The sequence below is a fragment of the Hippopotamus amphibius genome, chromosome 5, assembly GCF_030028045.1.
Source record: "Hippopotamus amphibius kiboko isolate mHipAmp2 chromosome 5, mHipAmp2.hap2, whole genome shotgun sequence".
Taxonomy (NCBI): domain Eukaryota; kingdom Metazoa; phylum Chordata; class Mammalia; order Artiodactyla; family Hippopotamidae; genus Hippopotamus; species Hippopotamus amphibius.
Window position 1 is genome coordinate 15,000,367 of NC_080190.1, and position 15,465 is coordinate 15,015,831.

At 53.0% G+C, this 15,465-nt stretch overlaps 1 protein-coding gene and 1 pseudogene across 1 annotated transcript; one reads left to right on the forward strand and one right to left on the reverse strand.

The window, feature by feature from the left end:
- Nucleotides 1-1,212: 1,212 nt before the first annotated feature.
- KCNK18 (potassium two pore domain channel subfamily K member 18) lies at nt 1,213-12,383 on the reverse strand. The gene is made up of 3 exons (XM_057734313.1): nt 12,164-12,383; nt 9,708-9,836; nt 1,213-2,006 (listed from the first exon to the last, which is right to left on the reverse strand). Exons 1-3 carry the CDS (start codon nt 12,381-12,383, stop codon nt 1,213-1,215), a joined length of 1,143 nt encoding a protein of 380 aa, XP_057590296.1.
- A 1,741-nt stretch (nt 12,384-14,124) lies between these two features.
- LOC130853815 (heterogeneous nuclear ribonucleoprotein D-like) lies at nt 14,125-15,046 on the forward strand (annotated as a pseudogene).
- Nucleotides 15,047-15,465: the final 419 nt, after the last annotated feature.

Consider the following 15,465-nt stretch of genomic DNA (forward strand, 5'->3'; position numbering starts at 1 on the left):
ATGAAGGATTTTGGTGTTTTTCTAGATGAGGAGATACAAGAATTGGGCCCATAAAGTTGGCTCCTGAAAATATCTATCTAAAGACCTGTTCTGCCAGTGTTTCCCAGAGCACAGAGTGCCTCATTTCAGCTCTCCACCCTGAACACCTTTCAGGGGGGCATTGACAGTCAGCAGCTGCAGCAGCACAGGATTTCATCTTTGTAGAGGTAGATGGCAAATGCCAGTGGCGAGTGCCAACTGTAGCTGACAGTTCCCCTGGGGAACTCGGGGAGACAGTGTTGAACGTTATCCCACGGGAGGGGCAAGCAGCTGAGGCCATACATCCACCCGCCCTCATCAGTCAGTGTCTCAGGGATGCTCCCATGAGCGTTAACTCCTTGGCACATCTAGCCTGCCCTGTGCATGCCTATGCTTTAGTGGCCAGAGAAAGTCCTCAGGCAAAGGGAGCTGGAGTACCAGGCCATATGGGTGGGGCACCTACCTATCTGCCACACAGATGCCCCACTCACATGCCAGCTCATTCATGAACAGCTCCCAAGTATATCCACCAATGGGTGCCAACCCTTTCACGTATCCAACCACTCACGAAAGCATCAACACTTTCACATGCCAACTCATTCAGGAGGTGCAATCATGTGCTGCTTGGTGGGAACACTGGTCTACACCGAATCTGGCAATCAGGAACTATCCCAGGCCCCTGTGAACACAGGTGACAACTCCTCTCAGTGCCATAAGTATATTTTACAAGAGCTGGGATTGGGCTGATCCCATTCATGCAGTTATTCAAGAAAAGTGGTGGCTCAGACTAGCTGTGTTTTATCAGGGGTAAATGGGGAGCAGCACGGGAAGATTTTAATTTAGCTGAAAGTGCACACTGCAAATACAAAGGTAATTTTTTTCTCTTGCTGCAAGAAATCCAGTGACATCTGTCAGGTAGTTTCATCTCCATTAGGTGGGGCTTTTGAAAAATGAAGACAGGGCAATTAATTAGACTTTGAAGGATGGTGACAATTTTTGGCGAATGTCCTGATAGGAAGGGCATTGGCCACATTTCTGCAGGGCCTCGAGACTGAAATCAGCTGTCATGCAGGATGTGACTCTGAGGTCCCAGGTGACAGGCTGCAGTGCCACCGGTTCTAACTACACTGCCCCGAAAGACGAGACAAGACAGCCAGCTGGGGCAGCAGCATCATACAAGACTCAGTGGAGCCTTCACTTTTTCACAGGATTGTGAAACTTCCCATTTGCAAAGAAGAGCAAGAGATTTTTGTAGATGTGAATCAGCCTGTTTTGCACCAACCTGAAAGCAATGCACACAATCTCCATCCCAACGATGATATAGATGGAGAAGAACAAGAAGAAGTGAGGGTGTTCTAAAACGATGTCCCCAAACCCAATGGTGGTCAGTGTGACAAAGCAGAAGTAGAAGGCGTTTTCAAAGTTCATCTCCTTCTCCCACATGGGGAGGATGGCGGCCGCACAGGAAATGTAGGCGAAGACCACGAGGACAATGACGGGGAGGGGGATGTCCAGCCTCTCCACCTGCTGCCCCACCTCATCCAGGTTGCTGATGACGGAGTACGAGAGTCTCCCGGACACCAGCTCAGGACACGAGGAGCTCCTCTCCATGGCCTGAGGGGGCACCTGCAGTGTGTTCTCTTTTTCTTGTACTAGAAGTCTCTCGAACAGCTCCATGTTGCTGCTTGGAGCTGAGGGGGCAGGTTTGGGGCCCGGGAGCTCTGGGTCACTGATGACAGTCCTTGGGACGGCTTCGTCCACGGGACTGGTGTCAGGTCCTCTTTTGCAGGGAGGTCCAGAGTACCACTTGGGAAGCAGAAGGGGGAGGAAAGGGAGTTTTCGGAATCGGTTGTAGGACGTGGATAGGATGGTTGCCAGGATGTCACCTATGTCCGTGAGGACCAGGAACATCAGGGGGATGCCAAAGAGAGCGTAGAGCATGCACAGGTACTTGCCGAGCCTGGTGACAGGGTAGGTATGGCCGTAACCTGAAAAAGAGGACAGAGCCCGGGATTGTTGGCTGCTCTTCCCCCTCCCCAGCTCAACAAGCCTTAAAGAGACCTTCTGCCATTTCCTTTCCCTGGCATATGACATTTTACATAGCATGTTTAAAAATATTCATCTTAAAACTTTCACCTGCTTGTCTGATGTTGGGTCTGCTTCGGTGGGGGCACAGGACGTAAGACCCAGTTCTCTTTAGGATAAGGAACAACTCTTGTCCAGCTCTTTGACCTGAAATGTCCTTGGCAGGAGACAAGCCCATGTTTGGGAGTGAGCTGACTGCCTTGCATTTTGCTGTTCCTGAGCATCTGAAAGAGGATGGGCCCAGCTCACCTGGACGAACAGGATGAGCACAGGTGACAGGATATGCTGGCTTTGCAATCATACCCATCACTCCATCATCCTCCATGAACATGTTGGTTTTTAAGAAGCCACCCTGTCCTTCCTGGGATGTCTGAGTCTCTATGTTTGTTTCTATATACTAGGCAATTATTATGTGCCTGTGGCATGTACAGCAGTGTGCATGGTATCTGTGACAGTAGAAAGGTGGACAGTGACTAAAATACAATTGCTGCCCTCAGAGCCATTTGTGGTTTAGTGGGTCAGACAAACATGTTCATAAATGATAGTGAAGTGTTGAGGACCCCAGCATCTAGAATCTTCCCAGCCTCATTTCCAATTCCAGCTCTGCCAGCTACTAGAAAGTTACATGACTGTGCACATTTTCAGGTTTCTTATCTGTAAAATGGGGATGACAGTCCCTGCTTTGTACATTGACCAGCTGGAAGGATTACAAGAGACCATGTGTCATTCTCAGGAGGTTGGTGTCCTCATTCTAATAATAACAGCTGTTTTTTGAGCATTTACTGTGGGCTGGGTATTAACGAGCCTTCTTTGGTGGGTATTATCACCATTACAGATGGGGAAACTGAGGCTCAGAGAAGTGAAGCGACTTAGCCAAGAGCACACGTGTGATAAAGTGTGGAGTTGGGGGTCAAACCCCCAGGGCCATCAGCTCCCAAGCCAGCTCCCTCTGCTGGGTCAGGAGCACCAACGCGGCAGGACCCTCCAACAGGTCAGCCAAGCAAAGAGAGGGGTGGGCTGAGGCCTCCATGCTCTTCAGGAGCCCCCTCCTCCCATCACTCCAGCCCCCACCCTCATGTGTACAGAGGCGCAGGAGCAGAGGGAGGTCAAACTCCACAGCACAAGCCGTTGGAGCTTCTGGAGTGGGCAAGCTCGGTGCCTTCAGCAAGGAGGGAGAAGCTTCTGTATTTAATGCCTGTGTTTAATTTTTGATATCATAAAGGATGATTAATACAGAAACCCCAGCCCAGTTACGTAAATTAATTGGGAGGCAACTCCTGGGCTGGCTAAGCCCCAACCTCCTCCAGGGCCGCAGCTTCCAGTGCGAACTCTGGCCTCAGCCTCCGCTCTCCAGGCACACGCATGGGGTCCGGCTGGCCCATCTTCATCAGGGTTCTGGGAGAGGGCTGTGCCACTCACCAGGTCCCACCAGTTTGCATCCCCCCAGGGCACTCCACGCCACCCTCACTGCTTCCATGAGGTACTATTTGACGGCGGGGTGGTGAACTCTGTGTGCATTCATGTTGTTCGTGCACACGTGTGCTTACTGCACGCGCTGGGGCACAGTGGTGAGCAGAGCAGACGTGGGGTCTAACCTCGCTGAGCTTCTGCTTTAGTCGGGGAGGCAGATACGAATCAAGTAACCACCCTAGTGAGTATGCAATTACAAGCGGAGATCAGTAACAAGGCGTAAAAGAGCAGCCCATCAGATTAGAGCAAAGGCATCCATCCTTGATTCGCATTTATTGAGCACCTACGTAAAGCCAGGCTTTGGTGGGTGGGAAGGGGGTACAGTGAGGAACAGGCGGAGGCCACACCCTCTGGGAGCTCCTAGTCAAGCGGGAAGCAAAGCTTCCCCACCTTGGGAATTGCCTTTCAATTAATTTACATAATTGGGCTGGAGTCTTCTGTATTAATCATTCTTTATGACATCAAAAATTAAAACACAGGCATTAAATACAGAAGCTCCTCCCTCTTGGTTGAAGGCTCAGGGCTTGCGCACGCCAGAAGCTCCAACAGCTTGTGCTGTGGGCTCTGACATCCCTCTGCTCCCTGTCTGGCAGGACCCGGCAGCACCAGGGTCAGGAGTGAGCCCGCATTGGCTGAACCTCCCATCAGAAGCCCAGGCTTGTTCCACAGGGCAGGACCTGCTGAGGGTGCCCAGGGTTTCTGCCGCCTCTCTTTCCCTTCCCCGTTCCCTGCGGGTCTCCAGCAGCTTGGCCTTTCCCTCAGGGACAGGAGGTTGCACAAGTGACCTCAGGACAGCTTCTTGTCCAGGCTTCAGTGAAAGCCCAGAACCACTAAGGGGATCGGGGTGGGGTGGAGTCTCAGGGAGAGGGAGGGGGAGGGGGACGGGGGGGTGGCCCTGGATAGGATGACCAATGGCCCAATGTGCCCAAGACTGAAAGTCTCATGTTCTGGTAAACCCTTAAGTGCTAAAACCATGGCAGCCTCGGGCACACCAGGGAGTTGGTCACTCTAGCCAGGGTGGGTGTGGAGGGTGACGAGAGATTCTCCGGAGCAGGGAAGAAGAGAGAGGAGGGAGCCTGGAGCCCCTTGTCGGGGGGGTGGGGGGGCAGGAGCTCAGGGAGCCCTGGCCATGGAGTCTTGGAGGAGTCCAGGCCCTGGTGTCAGCAAGATTCCCGTGCCTGAGCTCGCCATGGGCGCTGTAGGGCCGGCAGTCCTTAGGGACCACAGCAGCAGGGCCCACAGGCAGGGACCCCCCCCCCCCGTTTTCCAAGTGTTGCCTGGAAGCCCTCAGCTCTCATGCACCCCTGGGAAAGTCAGGAGAGGCTCCCCAGTGGAAGCCCCCAACCTCCAGGATGGAGTCCCAGGGTGAGATCTATTTTACTTAAAGAAAAGAATATCGCATTTCTTACAGGGTTTATGGAGTAAGGTGCATTTTAGAGTCAGAATTCCCCACAGAGCAGAACATCCAATGCTGGCAACCACCGGTATTACTGCATTTAATGGACAAGGAACAAGGGAGTCAGGTGACTTGCCCAGGGTCGCACAGCCCACGGCCGACACGGGTGTGCGCCCCTCGCCCAAAGACCTCCCCCCACATGCTTGCCTTGGCAAAGGTCGGTTTAGTGGCTCATAAACAAAATCACTGTGGCTGCCTCTGGAGGAATATGTTCACAGTCCAGAGGACATGCCACGTTGCAGAGATCGCACCAAGGAAGTCTCAGAGAGCACAGGCCCCTGTGAAGGAAATGTATTGCCTACCCAATTTCTGAATGCTGAAACGCGTAATGGAAAATCATATTACTTCTTACAATGCATGCATACATTCCAATTCCATCAGTCCATGCCACTTAGCCTGTGAGTATTTAACAGCCCATGCACTTCCTAGTCCAAGGGGGCTGACCCAATTGAGAATGACTGGGGAGTGACCAAACTCATACCTGTCAGGGGTCCCTTTTTCAGCATCAAGGCCAGGTGCATTTCTGGTGACCCAGAGATGCAGGGCAGGAAGCAGTATACCAGCAGGACTATTACTGATTACGGGCAGTGCAGAACCTTCCCCAGCATCCTCTTCCAGTTATAATTACTGGATGGCGTGATGTCCTAATGGACTTGTACCATGAGTGGCAGCACCATTTTCTTGGGATATAAACCAGGCTAATGCATTTCCATTAGATCAGTGGTTCACAGCCTGGACGACAATTAGAATCACCTGGGGCTCTGAAAAATACTGATGCCTGAGCCTGTCCCTAGTACGTCTGACTTGATTGGTGTGGGGTCCAGGCATGGGGGCGTGTAAAAGATACCCAGGTGATCCTGATGTGCAGTCTGGCCTGTGAACACTTGCCCTGGAAGAGTGCTTCTCAAACATCTGCATGCATCAGAGTCACGTGGACAACCAGTTACAACACAAATCACTGGCCCCACATCCATAGTTCTGACTCAGCAGGTCTAGGATGGGGCCTGAGAATTAATTCACATTTCTAATAAGTTCTCTGGTGATGCTCACGCCACTGGTCCAGGCACCATGCTTTGGTAACCATTTTTTTACATCAGTGGTTCTCAACAGGGGGCAATTTTGCCCCCCAAGGGACATCTGGCAATGTCTGGAGACATTTTTGACTGATGCAATTGGTGGAGACAGCACGGGAAAAGGTGGGTGCCTCTAGTAGGTAGAGGCTAGGGATACTTCTTAACATCCTACAATGAATGCACAGAACAGCCCCCACCACAAAGAATCCTCTAGTCCAAGATGCCAATAATGCCCAGACTAAAACATGCTGCGTTAGATCAGTCCCCTTTTGTTCTTGAGAAGAAAACTAACGAAACCCCATACTCTCAAGCCCTTTTGCTTCCAGTCTTTTTCTTGCACTTGCTAATCCCCTATAACTGTTTTTCCCTCAAAGCATTCCCTCGAGCTCTGGGGTCCCTGAAAAGGCCAGCTGCGTCCTGCTTCTGCCTTGCTCAAAACGACTTCCCTCCCAGAGCCCAAGGTCACTGCTGAACGGAACAGTCACAGCACCTACCTTGTAGGGCTGTCGTGAGAATTAAAAAAAAATCATGCACATAAAGCAAATGAACACAATGCCTGGCGCCGGTAAGTGCTCAGTAGTGCAGCTATTAAGTTACCATTATTCTTTCTGTCCTTTACCTGTCCCTGCTTTGTATCAGCCGTCAGGTGAACGAGACTGGTTCTGAAAGAAACCACACGGGAGCGCCCTTGGACACAAGCATACGTACCCATCTAATAAGGCGTGTTGCAGTAGACACAAGCTGTCCACCCAGCAGCCATTCCCCCATCTCTCCCTGGAATGCCGCTGCTCCCTCACCGGATTCAGGGATAGATCCAATCGGTCTAAGTCATCCTGCTATTCCAATCCCCTTGCCAGGGACAGGCTTGGGGGTGGGAGGCTTCTGAGAAGAGCTCCTTGCTGAGTATGACATCCAGCCTTTTCTCTATGAGACGGGATCATGCCCCGATGGGACGTGAACCTTGGCGGCCATCTGGTGACCCTCTGAGCAGGATGGAGAGAACCTGATGGTCAATGTCACAGCTGAGCTGCACATCAAGCAGTCCAAGAGCTGTCTCCCACTAGACGTCTCACTTGGGAGGTGACACATTTTCCTTGTAGTTTAAGCCAGTTGTGTTGGGCTTTCTGCTAGTGGCAGGTGAAGGCACCCCGGCTGTCACTTATGTATATGACTGTCAGCTGACCCCCACGCTGACCCTGAGAGGCAGGTCTGGGGGGAGTTATAGATTCGGGAGCAAGGCTCAGACCGGCTACACGCTCACTATGGTCACACAGCTCTGACCCCAGATGGCTGGCCTCCAGAGTCCGCAGCTGGCCACCGTGCTCCACCTCCACCCTGAGTGCGAGGGGACCTCGGGACCAGTGCCCAGCCATGGTCCTTGTGAACCCAGCCCCCACCGCGGGGATCAGTATTCTCTTGAATGAAGATGGGGCCCCAGTTCTTTTTGCTGCCCAAGAGGGGCAGGAGCTGAGCAATGGGTCACACTCCTGGTGGGGACGCTGACCCAGGAGCCCTGACCTGTGGCTGAGGGCTGCTCCACTACCTTCACTCCTGTGACCCCCGCCCCCCTGCCAGCCCTGGCCTGGCCCCTCCCACCTGGCCCTCCCTGCTGCTGCACCGCAAGTGGAAGCTAGGGCCCCCAGAGACACGGTGCCCGGGTGCAAGACCAGCCCCACTCCTTCCAGCCTGCCAGCCTCAGTGGTCTCTTCCTCGAGGGGCCTCTAAGCCCCAGAGTTTTGCCTGCTGTCCAGCTGGAAAGCTCTCTCAGCCTTCTTTGCCTGGTTAATCTTCACAGATCCTTCAGCTCAAATGTCACTTCTGCAGACAAGCCTCACCCCCCTCCCCACGAATCAGGACAAACCCCCCACCCATCCTGCTCCGCCCGCCTCCACAGCCCGAGCTTCTCCTCTTCAGCCCGTCTGTGTGCTTAGCTGTTCACCGTTCCCCTCATTAGACCTGGAGCTCCACGAGGGCAGGGAGGCGTCCAGCTAGTTCAGCCCCGTGCCAGGCACAGGAAAAATCATGTACAGAGAGGCTGTGGGGTTTCAGGTTAAGACCCAGAGAGCCTGGGCCCAGACACACATGAGCTGTGTCACCTCGCAAAAATGGTGGACCTGCCCTGCCTCCGTTTCCCCACCGAGAGAGTGGGAATAGTAACAGCAGCTCCCTCAGGGTTGTTGCGAGGTTTAAACGGGCTCATCATCACAAAGAACCTAAAATGGATCCCGGTGAGTCTTAAATACACGTTAGCCAGTGCAGCTGCTGCTGTCGTAATCACAGGCGTTCAGGATTTGTTAATTAAGGAAGGAAGGAAAGAAGGAAGCAAGGAAAGAGGGAAGGAAGGAACGGAGGGAGAAGGCAGGGAGGGAAGGAAGGAAAGAGGAAGGGAAGGAAGCAGGGAAGAAGCCAGCAAGGGCCATCTCCACAGCTCAGTTCCCATGTCCTCTGTCACCCAGGAGCGCACCCTTTGTGCGGCCACCGAGGGGCGGATCCGTGGCTCTGAGGGTCCACAGAGCCCACTTTAAAGGTGCAAGTGGTCACTGTGGGCAAGCAGCGGTGCCCCCACACCCTCCCCTCTGCCACGGGTTCTGGAAGGGACGTCCCTGGGACCAGGACTTGCACAGAGGAGTCTTCCCCTCGCCTGGAGGCTAGAGACATGTGTAAAGCCAGTGCAGGAGAGAGGGTGAGGCCAGCTCCTCCCGGCCTTCCGGTCCATCCCTTCCGGGCACCATCACCCACTCCAAAGGGACACAGGAAACTGAGCGGCCCCTGTGTCCCAGGCGCAGCCAGGCTCTCCCTGGGGCTCCCTGAGCAGAGGCAGGCAGAGTCCCCACCGCACCCCACAGGCCTGCGGAGCTGGCCGCCTACCTTGGGGAAAGAGCACTGGACTTGGAGTCTCAGTGGGTACTGTGGGCACCAGCAGCACTCACAGCGTGACCTCGGCCCCTGACATCACCTCTCTGGGCTCAGGCTCCCCAACCGGGTTCACTGTGGGCACTGGAGGAGGCAGCTTAGCACGGCCCCTGCGGGCACTGCCAGCTCTGCCAGCGCTGCAGCTCTGCTTCCTCTTCGACCTCATTGTTCGCGCTCCCAGTCCTGCCCTGGCTGGGTCCTCCCTCTCCACGCCATGCCCTCCTTCATTCCCTCGGAGTCCGTTGTCATCAATATGCTGGTGACTCTGAAACCCACTCCCCGGCCCCAAGGCTGGGGTAGCTGTGCTCCCGCGATACCCTGAGCACGTCACACTGACCCTGTTGGGTGGCCCCCGCGTCCAGGAACCTGGGCAGGCAGCTGCGTGGCAGGTTGTGTTCTGTACAAGAGCGCTCACCAAGAGAGAAGAAGCCGAGACGCAGCCCACACCTGGCTCACCAGGGCCTCCACCTGGGGATGGGGCTACCCCCACCTGAAGGAAGGGGATTCTTTCCTAATTCACACAAATGGGCCAATGGCAGCCCTGCTCACTGCTGTCTCCCTGAGCACAGGGTAGGCCCCTCCACTGCCGTTTCTTGCGCTAAATAAATTGAACACTTCAGCATCCCCAACAAGGGGCCCCCGCCCCCACCCCCAGCTTTCTCTCTAAGGCCTGCCCTTGCCCCTGGACTTACCCACTGTGCTGATCACTGTGCAGCAGAAAAAGAGTGAGCCCAGGAACGACCAGTCTTCAGACCTGCTAAACCACTGAGGCTTCACCTTCTGCAGCAGCTTCCCAAGATCCCGCTTCCTGCCGTCCTCAACTCCAGAAAGAGACAACCAGAGTGACAGAGAAGGTTCCACACTTTAAAACAGGGCCCGCCCAGGTGAAGGGGTGTCTTCCCCAGGGACCACACCCCCTGCATTGTGGCCCCATTGACAGTAATTGGAGGGTCTCGGAGCCCTTTTTTCAAAGTCCTCTTCAGTTTAGGTCCTGCTTCAGCATCTGCAGAGATTAGGAGGCCACATAACCCCATGGGTCGAGCACCCAAGAGAGCGGCCCACAGGGGTCTGGCCCAATCTCAGCCATGGAATCGCCCTGCGGCCTTTCTGAACTTTCTGAGCATTGCAAAGGGGCCTATGAACTTCTGCGCTGTCTCTCTCACCAGGATCTTGAAAACTGAAAGAAAAAGGCTTTTATGAAAGGCAAGCTGTGTCATGACTGCAAACCATACCCCCTCCTGGAAGCCGTTAAGCTGATGGAGTGTGGTGACCATGCTGCAGTCAGCTGCCTGAGGACGTCTGCGAAGCCTTGGTGAAGGCAGGCTTGGGGGCCCTGGTTTCTCAGGGAGGTTCCTCTGGCCTGGTAGTCAGTGGGTTTGGGGATCCCAGAAGCCACCCGCCAGCTGGTACAGTTGTAAGAAGATATCACGGAGCCTGGCAAAGCTGGAAGTCACCACTCATTTGAATGGGCACCAACCTGGCAGTCCAGACACCTGCAATCTAGACCCAGTTCTGACCCTGACTAGTCCCTGTAGCCGTGGACAAGAGGCTTCTTTCTGAGCCTCAGTTTCCCCGTCTAGGAGGCAGCATGACGTGGTGGTGAAAAGCTCTAGCTTTGGAATCTAAATGCCTGGGGTTGAATCCCTGGCTCCATTTTCTAGTGGGTGACCTTGCGCATGTTGTTTAACTCCCAGTGCCTCAGTTTCCTGATGTGTAAAAGGGGGCCAATTCACACCCACCTCATGGGTGGATTAAGTGAGATAGTACGTGGAAAGCACTTGGCACGGGGTCTGCACTAAGCCAGCACTTATTGAGCAGTTTAATCTCCACTGAAAATCGGTATAAAATGGGGATGGACCAGCTCTGTTTTCCCATACCAGTCTGTGCATCAGAATCACCCAGGAAACTTATTAAAAATAAGATTCCCAGCTCAACCCTGGAGATCCTGATTAAGTGGATTTGGGGAAAAGCCTGGGAATGCGTAGTTTAGACAAGCTCCCTGGGTGACTCTGATGGCCAGGTTTGGAAAGCCCTGAACTGGTTGACAGTCTGGACCCAGTGATGGCTCATGATGTCTGATGACAGATGGCATCTCTTGGGTCAGCTGAGTAGGTGTGTGTCTGTCTGGCACAGATGCAGAGAGAAGGAGTAGGACCTTCCACGGAGGGGAGACTCTGCCGCCTGTGACCAGCCTCTGGTCCATCTCCACTGAAAGGACCTCCCACAGGTCAGAGGAGTCATTAACAGCCTGGATGAGGACCTGTTGTACCATGGGACCCTATTCTTCCCCTGAACTTCAGAGTCTGTTTTTCCTTTGTCTGTTATTTACTCTCTATTATTTTATCTTGTTCTGTTGAATACATTTTTGCAGGCTGGAAATAAGTGGCAAGTATGAATGAAAAGCAATAAGGACGTCTATAAAGTGCCCATTATCTCATCTGCTTCCCACAGGGTCCCTGTGATCGGCAGGCCTGAGACTGCGGGCCTTCTTCTCTTTGACCAAATGAGACCCAGAGAGGGCTATTACTCTGCCCCAGATCACACAGCAAACTGGGAGAGCAACGGGGACTGGAACCAGGACCCAAGTTCTTCTTACAGCCCCTCCTCCCGCCCCTGAGTCCGACCACAAAAAACACTGCTTAAAACAAGAAGTAGGAAAGCAGGGGGCAGGCTGCTATCTTAGCGGTCCAATTTGGATTGTTCCTTGAATTCCAGTCCCTGTGAACTGAATCATGGGGTAGGGCAGGCAGTTCCGGGGACCAGCCTAAGAACCCTCAACTCTAGATCTGGTCACCCATCCATGCCACCCCACCTAATGAAACCTCCAGCAATTCATCCTTCTCAGAGCCTTCAGGTCTGAGGAGGGGCTGGGAGCTGAGGCAAAGGAAAGGAAGCGCCCACTGGCTGCTCAGTGCTTTTCCTACATTCTTTACATCAACCTGAGAGGCCATCAATTATTGCCACTCCCATTTTACAGAGGGGAAAACTGAGGCTCAGAGAGAAGTCACTTGCCTAAGGTCAGCCAGGAGTCGGCAGCACGCAAGCAGAGGGCTCCCAGACTCAGCTTCTTACAAGGCAGCCCTCTGCTCTCTGAGGGCTGCCTTCACCCAGAGAGAAAAAGCCCCCCTTGCCCAGGTGAGCCACCTACCTGTTCTGTTGCATTTCAAGATGTCACAGAGATTCTCCAAGAACTCCTCAAACTCTGAGTCATCTGCCCCCAGGTTCTGACTGCCCTCAATGGCTGAGAAGAGTGCAGCACCCACCAGTGCATAGGTCACCAGGGAGCAGAGGAAGCAGACGCGAGGGAAGAGCTTCTCCAGGGCCTCCCAGCAGCACCTCCTATCCTGAGGCGGCCCCGCAGCTTCCATCCTCCCAGGAGTGGGCAAGACAGGAGCTGCTGGAAGAGGCAGGAGCCCAGAGGCCCTTCCAGGAGGAGGAGGAGGAGGGGGAGTGCTCCGAGAACGGCCGAGTTCCAGCGCTAAGTGGATGGTGCCAGCGGTTCCCCCAAGGACTGGGGCAGCAGCCAGCACTCGCTGAGCGGTCAGTTCCTGCGAATTTCTCAGATAGCACCCCCTCGAGTGCCCCAAATTGTTATTGATCCACGCCCAGCAGCCTGGCCAGTCCGGGAGCTGCCCTTCAGGGGCTTTGGGAGGATTATGTGCTGGTTGCTTTGTGCTTTGGCCTTTCCCATCCAGAGGTTGCACTTTTCATTTCCAGGTACCAAACGAGACTTTTGGTTTTTAGCCAAGTGAGCATCCTTCCTTGGGGTTGTCTCTGGTACCCTGACTCTTGGACAGGTAGAAATAATAGTAATTAGTGCGGCCAGAGCTCCACAGTTTACAAAAGGCCTTTATCCTGTGTGGATCTAATTATCGGTTCCAATGCTTCATCCCCTGCTCGCACACCCCGCCTTGCCTTGGCCTCGAGGTGGGCGGAGCACACTTCCTCGCTTCTTAGCATTGGACGAAGCCACGTGACTTGTTCCAGCCAGTCAGGTGTTAGCAGACATGATGTAAGCAGAGGCCTGAAACGCGAATGTATCGTGGGACTTGCTGCCCTGTGCCCTGTCTCTGCCACGAGAGAAAACACGTGCCCCAGATGGCGGACGTGGCGATGTGTGCACGTTTAGATCCCCCTTAGTGAGAGGATTCTCCATGCCGCTTCGGGGAGCACGCTTCCTGACAGCCTCCAGCTCTTCATTCTTTCGGGGTTTGCCTCAGCTTTCAGGCCCTATTCTCCAAAAAGCGCCTGTCCAGTGGCTGAGCAATGGGGGTACAAGAGCGTCACCATTTCTGCCGCCTGCCGGACCCCTCCAACCCGAAATCTCTGCTCTCCGTTGGTCTGCCAGAGATTTTGTCAGGTCTGCAGCGTGATATGAAGGCTCCTCTTGTCCCATCCTGCTTCCTCGCTTCTCGTTTGCTTCCCAATAAGCAGAGCTTTTGGATCCCTTTCTCTGTGTCTGCTTCGCAGAGGATCCAACCTGCACGAGTCGCAACAGGAGTGATCTGAGAGCAGGGTCTTGCGTGGGGTTTCAGCGCTGGGTCGCTCAGTACCCACTGGTAAGCAGAAGGAGTGCAGGCAGCTTTGGGCTCAAGGTGGCCATCCAGTTGTTAAACTCCCGCCAGTGGTGAGCTGGGGTGGTGTGCAGGTGCAACAGTTCAGGCATTTAAACCATAGGGAGGAATGATGGGATACAAGGGTAAGTTTGGATGGTTTCTAGGAAGTTGCACTGACCCCCTGAAGGCAAACTCAGAAAGAAAGGTTAGTAGGACCAAGCACAGCCTCCACGGCAGCTGAACTCAGGACTGCAGCTGATTTTCGTGGTCTCCCTACTCCCCTACTCATTCTAAATTCTCCTCCCCCTCTGCCACCTTTGACTGCTTTCAGTGGATTTCCCAAAGGCAGGACCCGAATGCGCATTCCTGAAGGGTCTGAGTCCTCGTTACCATAGCCTTTCCAGGTCGGACTTGCTTATGTGTGTCCATGCACAGACACAGGTGGATAAGAAGTGGGTCACCGCTCTTCCGCCGCCATTTTAAATCCCGCTCCATACAACGTTCCGCCGCCGCTGCTGCTGCGACACGGACTGCGCGCCAGCACCTCCCGGCCGGCAACTCCGCCGCTATGGAAGACAGGAGCCAGTACAGCAGCACAGAGGAATTCGCAGAGGGATCGAAGATCAACGCGAGCAAGAATCAGCAGGATGACGGTAAAATGTTTATTGGAGGCTTGAGCTGGGATACAAGCAAGAAAGATCTGACTGAATATTTGTCTCGATTTGGGGACGTTGTAGACTGCACAATTAAAACAGATCCAGTCACTGGACGATCAAGAGGATTTGGATTTGTGCTTTTCAAAGATGCTGCTAGTGTTGATAAGGTTTTGGAACTGAAAGAACACAAACTGGATGGCAAATTGATAAGACCCTAAAAGGGCCAAAGCTTTAAAAGGGAAGGAACCCCCAAAAAAGGTTTTTGTGGGTGGATTGAGCCCAGATACTTCCGAAGAACAAATTAAAGAATATTTTGGAGCCTTTGGAGAGATTGAAAATATCAAACTTCCCATGGATACAAAAACAAATGAAAGAAGAGGATTTTGTTTTATAACATATACAGACGAAGAGCCAGTAAAGACATTGTTAGAAAGCAGATATCATCAAATTGGTTCTGGGAAGTGTGAAATCAAAGTTGCACAACCCAAAGAGGTATATAGGCAGCAACGGCAACAACAAAAAGGAGGAAGAGGTGCTGCAGCTGGTGGACGAGGTGGTACTAGGGGTCGTGGCCGGGGTCAGGGCCAGAACTGGAACCAAGGATTTAATAACTATTATGATCAAGGATATGGAAATTACAATAGTGCCTATGGTGGTGATCAAAACTGTAGGGGCTGTGGCGGCTCTGATTATACTGGGTATAACTATGGAAACTAGGAATATGGACAGGGATATGCAGACTACAGTGGCCAACAGAGCACTTGTGGCAAGGCATCTCGAGGGGGTGGCAATCACGAAAATAATCACCAGCCATACTAAAAGGGGACGTTGGAGAAAACAGGAAGAGGTCGCTAAAGTAACCCATCTTGCAGGACGACATTGAAGGTTGGTCTTCTGTTGATCTAAGATGACTATTTTGTAAAAGACTTTCTAGTGTACAAGACACAACGGTGTCCAACTGTATATAGCCGCCAGTTAGTTTCCTTTGTTTTTACTTTGTCTTTTGCTATATGTGTTATGACTCGATGTGGATTTGTGTTTATACAAATTTTATTTGTATGATTTCATGTTAAACCTCAAATAAATGCTTCCTTATGTGAAAAAAAAAAAAAAAAGTAGTGGGTCACCGGATGGCTACCCATCTTCCTCCCTGCCCCCACTGTGTGAAAGCCTTAACAGCAGGTATAGTGATTCCTCCTACCTTATTCTTCTTTTTCATGATTGTTTTAGCTACTTTA

Coding starts and splice junctions, on each gene's coding strand:
- KCNK18 (XM_057734313.1), bottom strand. CDS start 12,383: ATGGAAGCTGCGGGGCCGCCTCAGGATAGGAGGTGCTGCTGGGAGGCC. Junction 9,837..12,163: donor CTTGAAATGCAACAGAACAG/GTAGGTGGCTCA, acceptor CTCTTTCTGGAG/TTGAGGACGGCAGGAAGCGG. Junction 2,007..9,707: donor CACAGTGATCAGCACAGTGG/GTAAGTCCAGGG, acceptor CCTCTTTTTCAG/GTTACGGCCATACCTACCCT.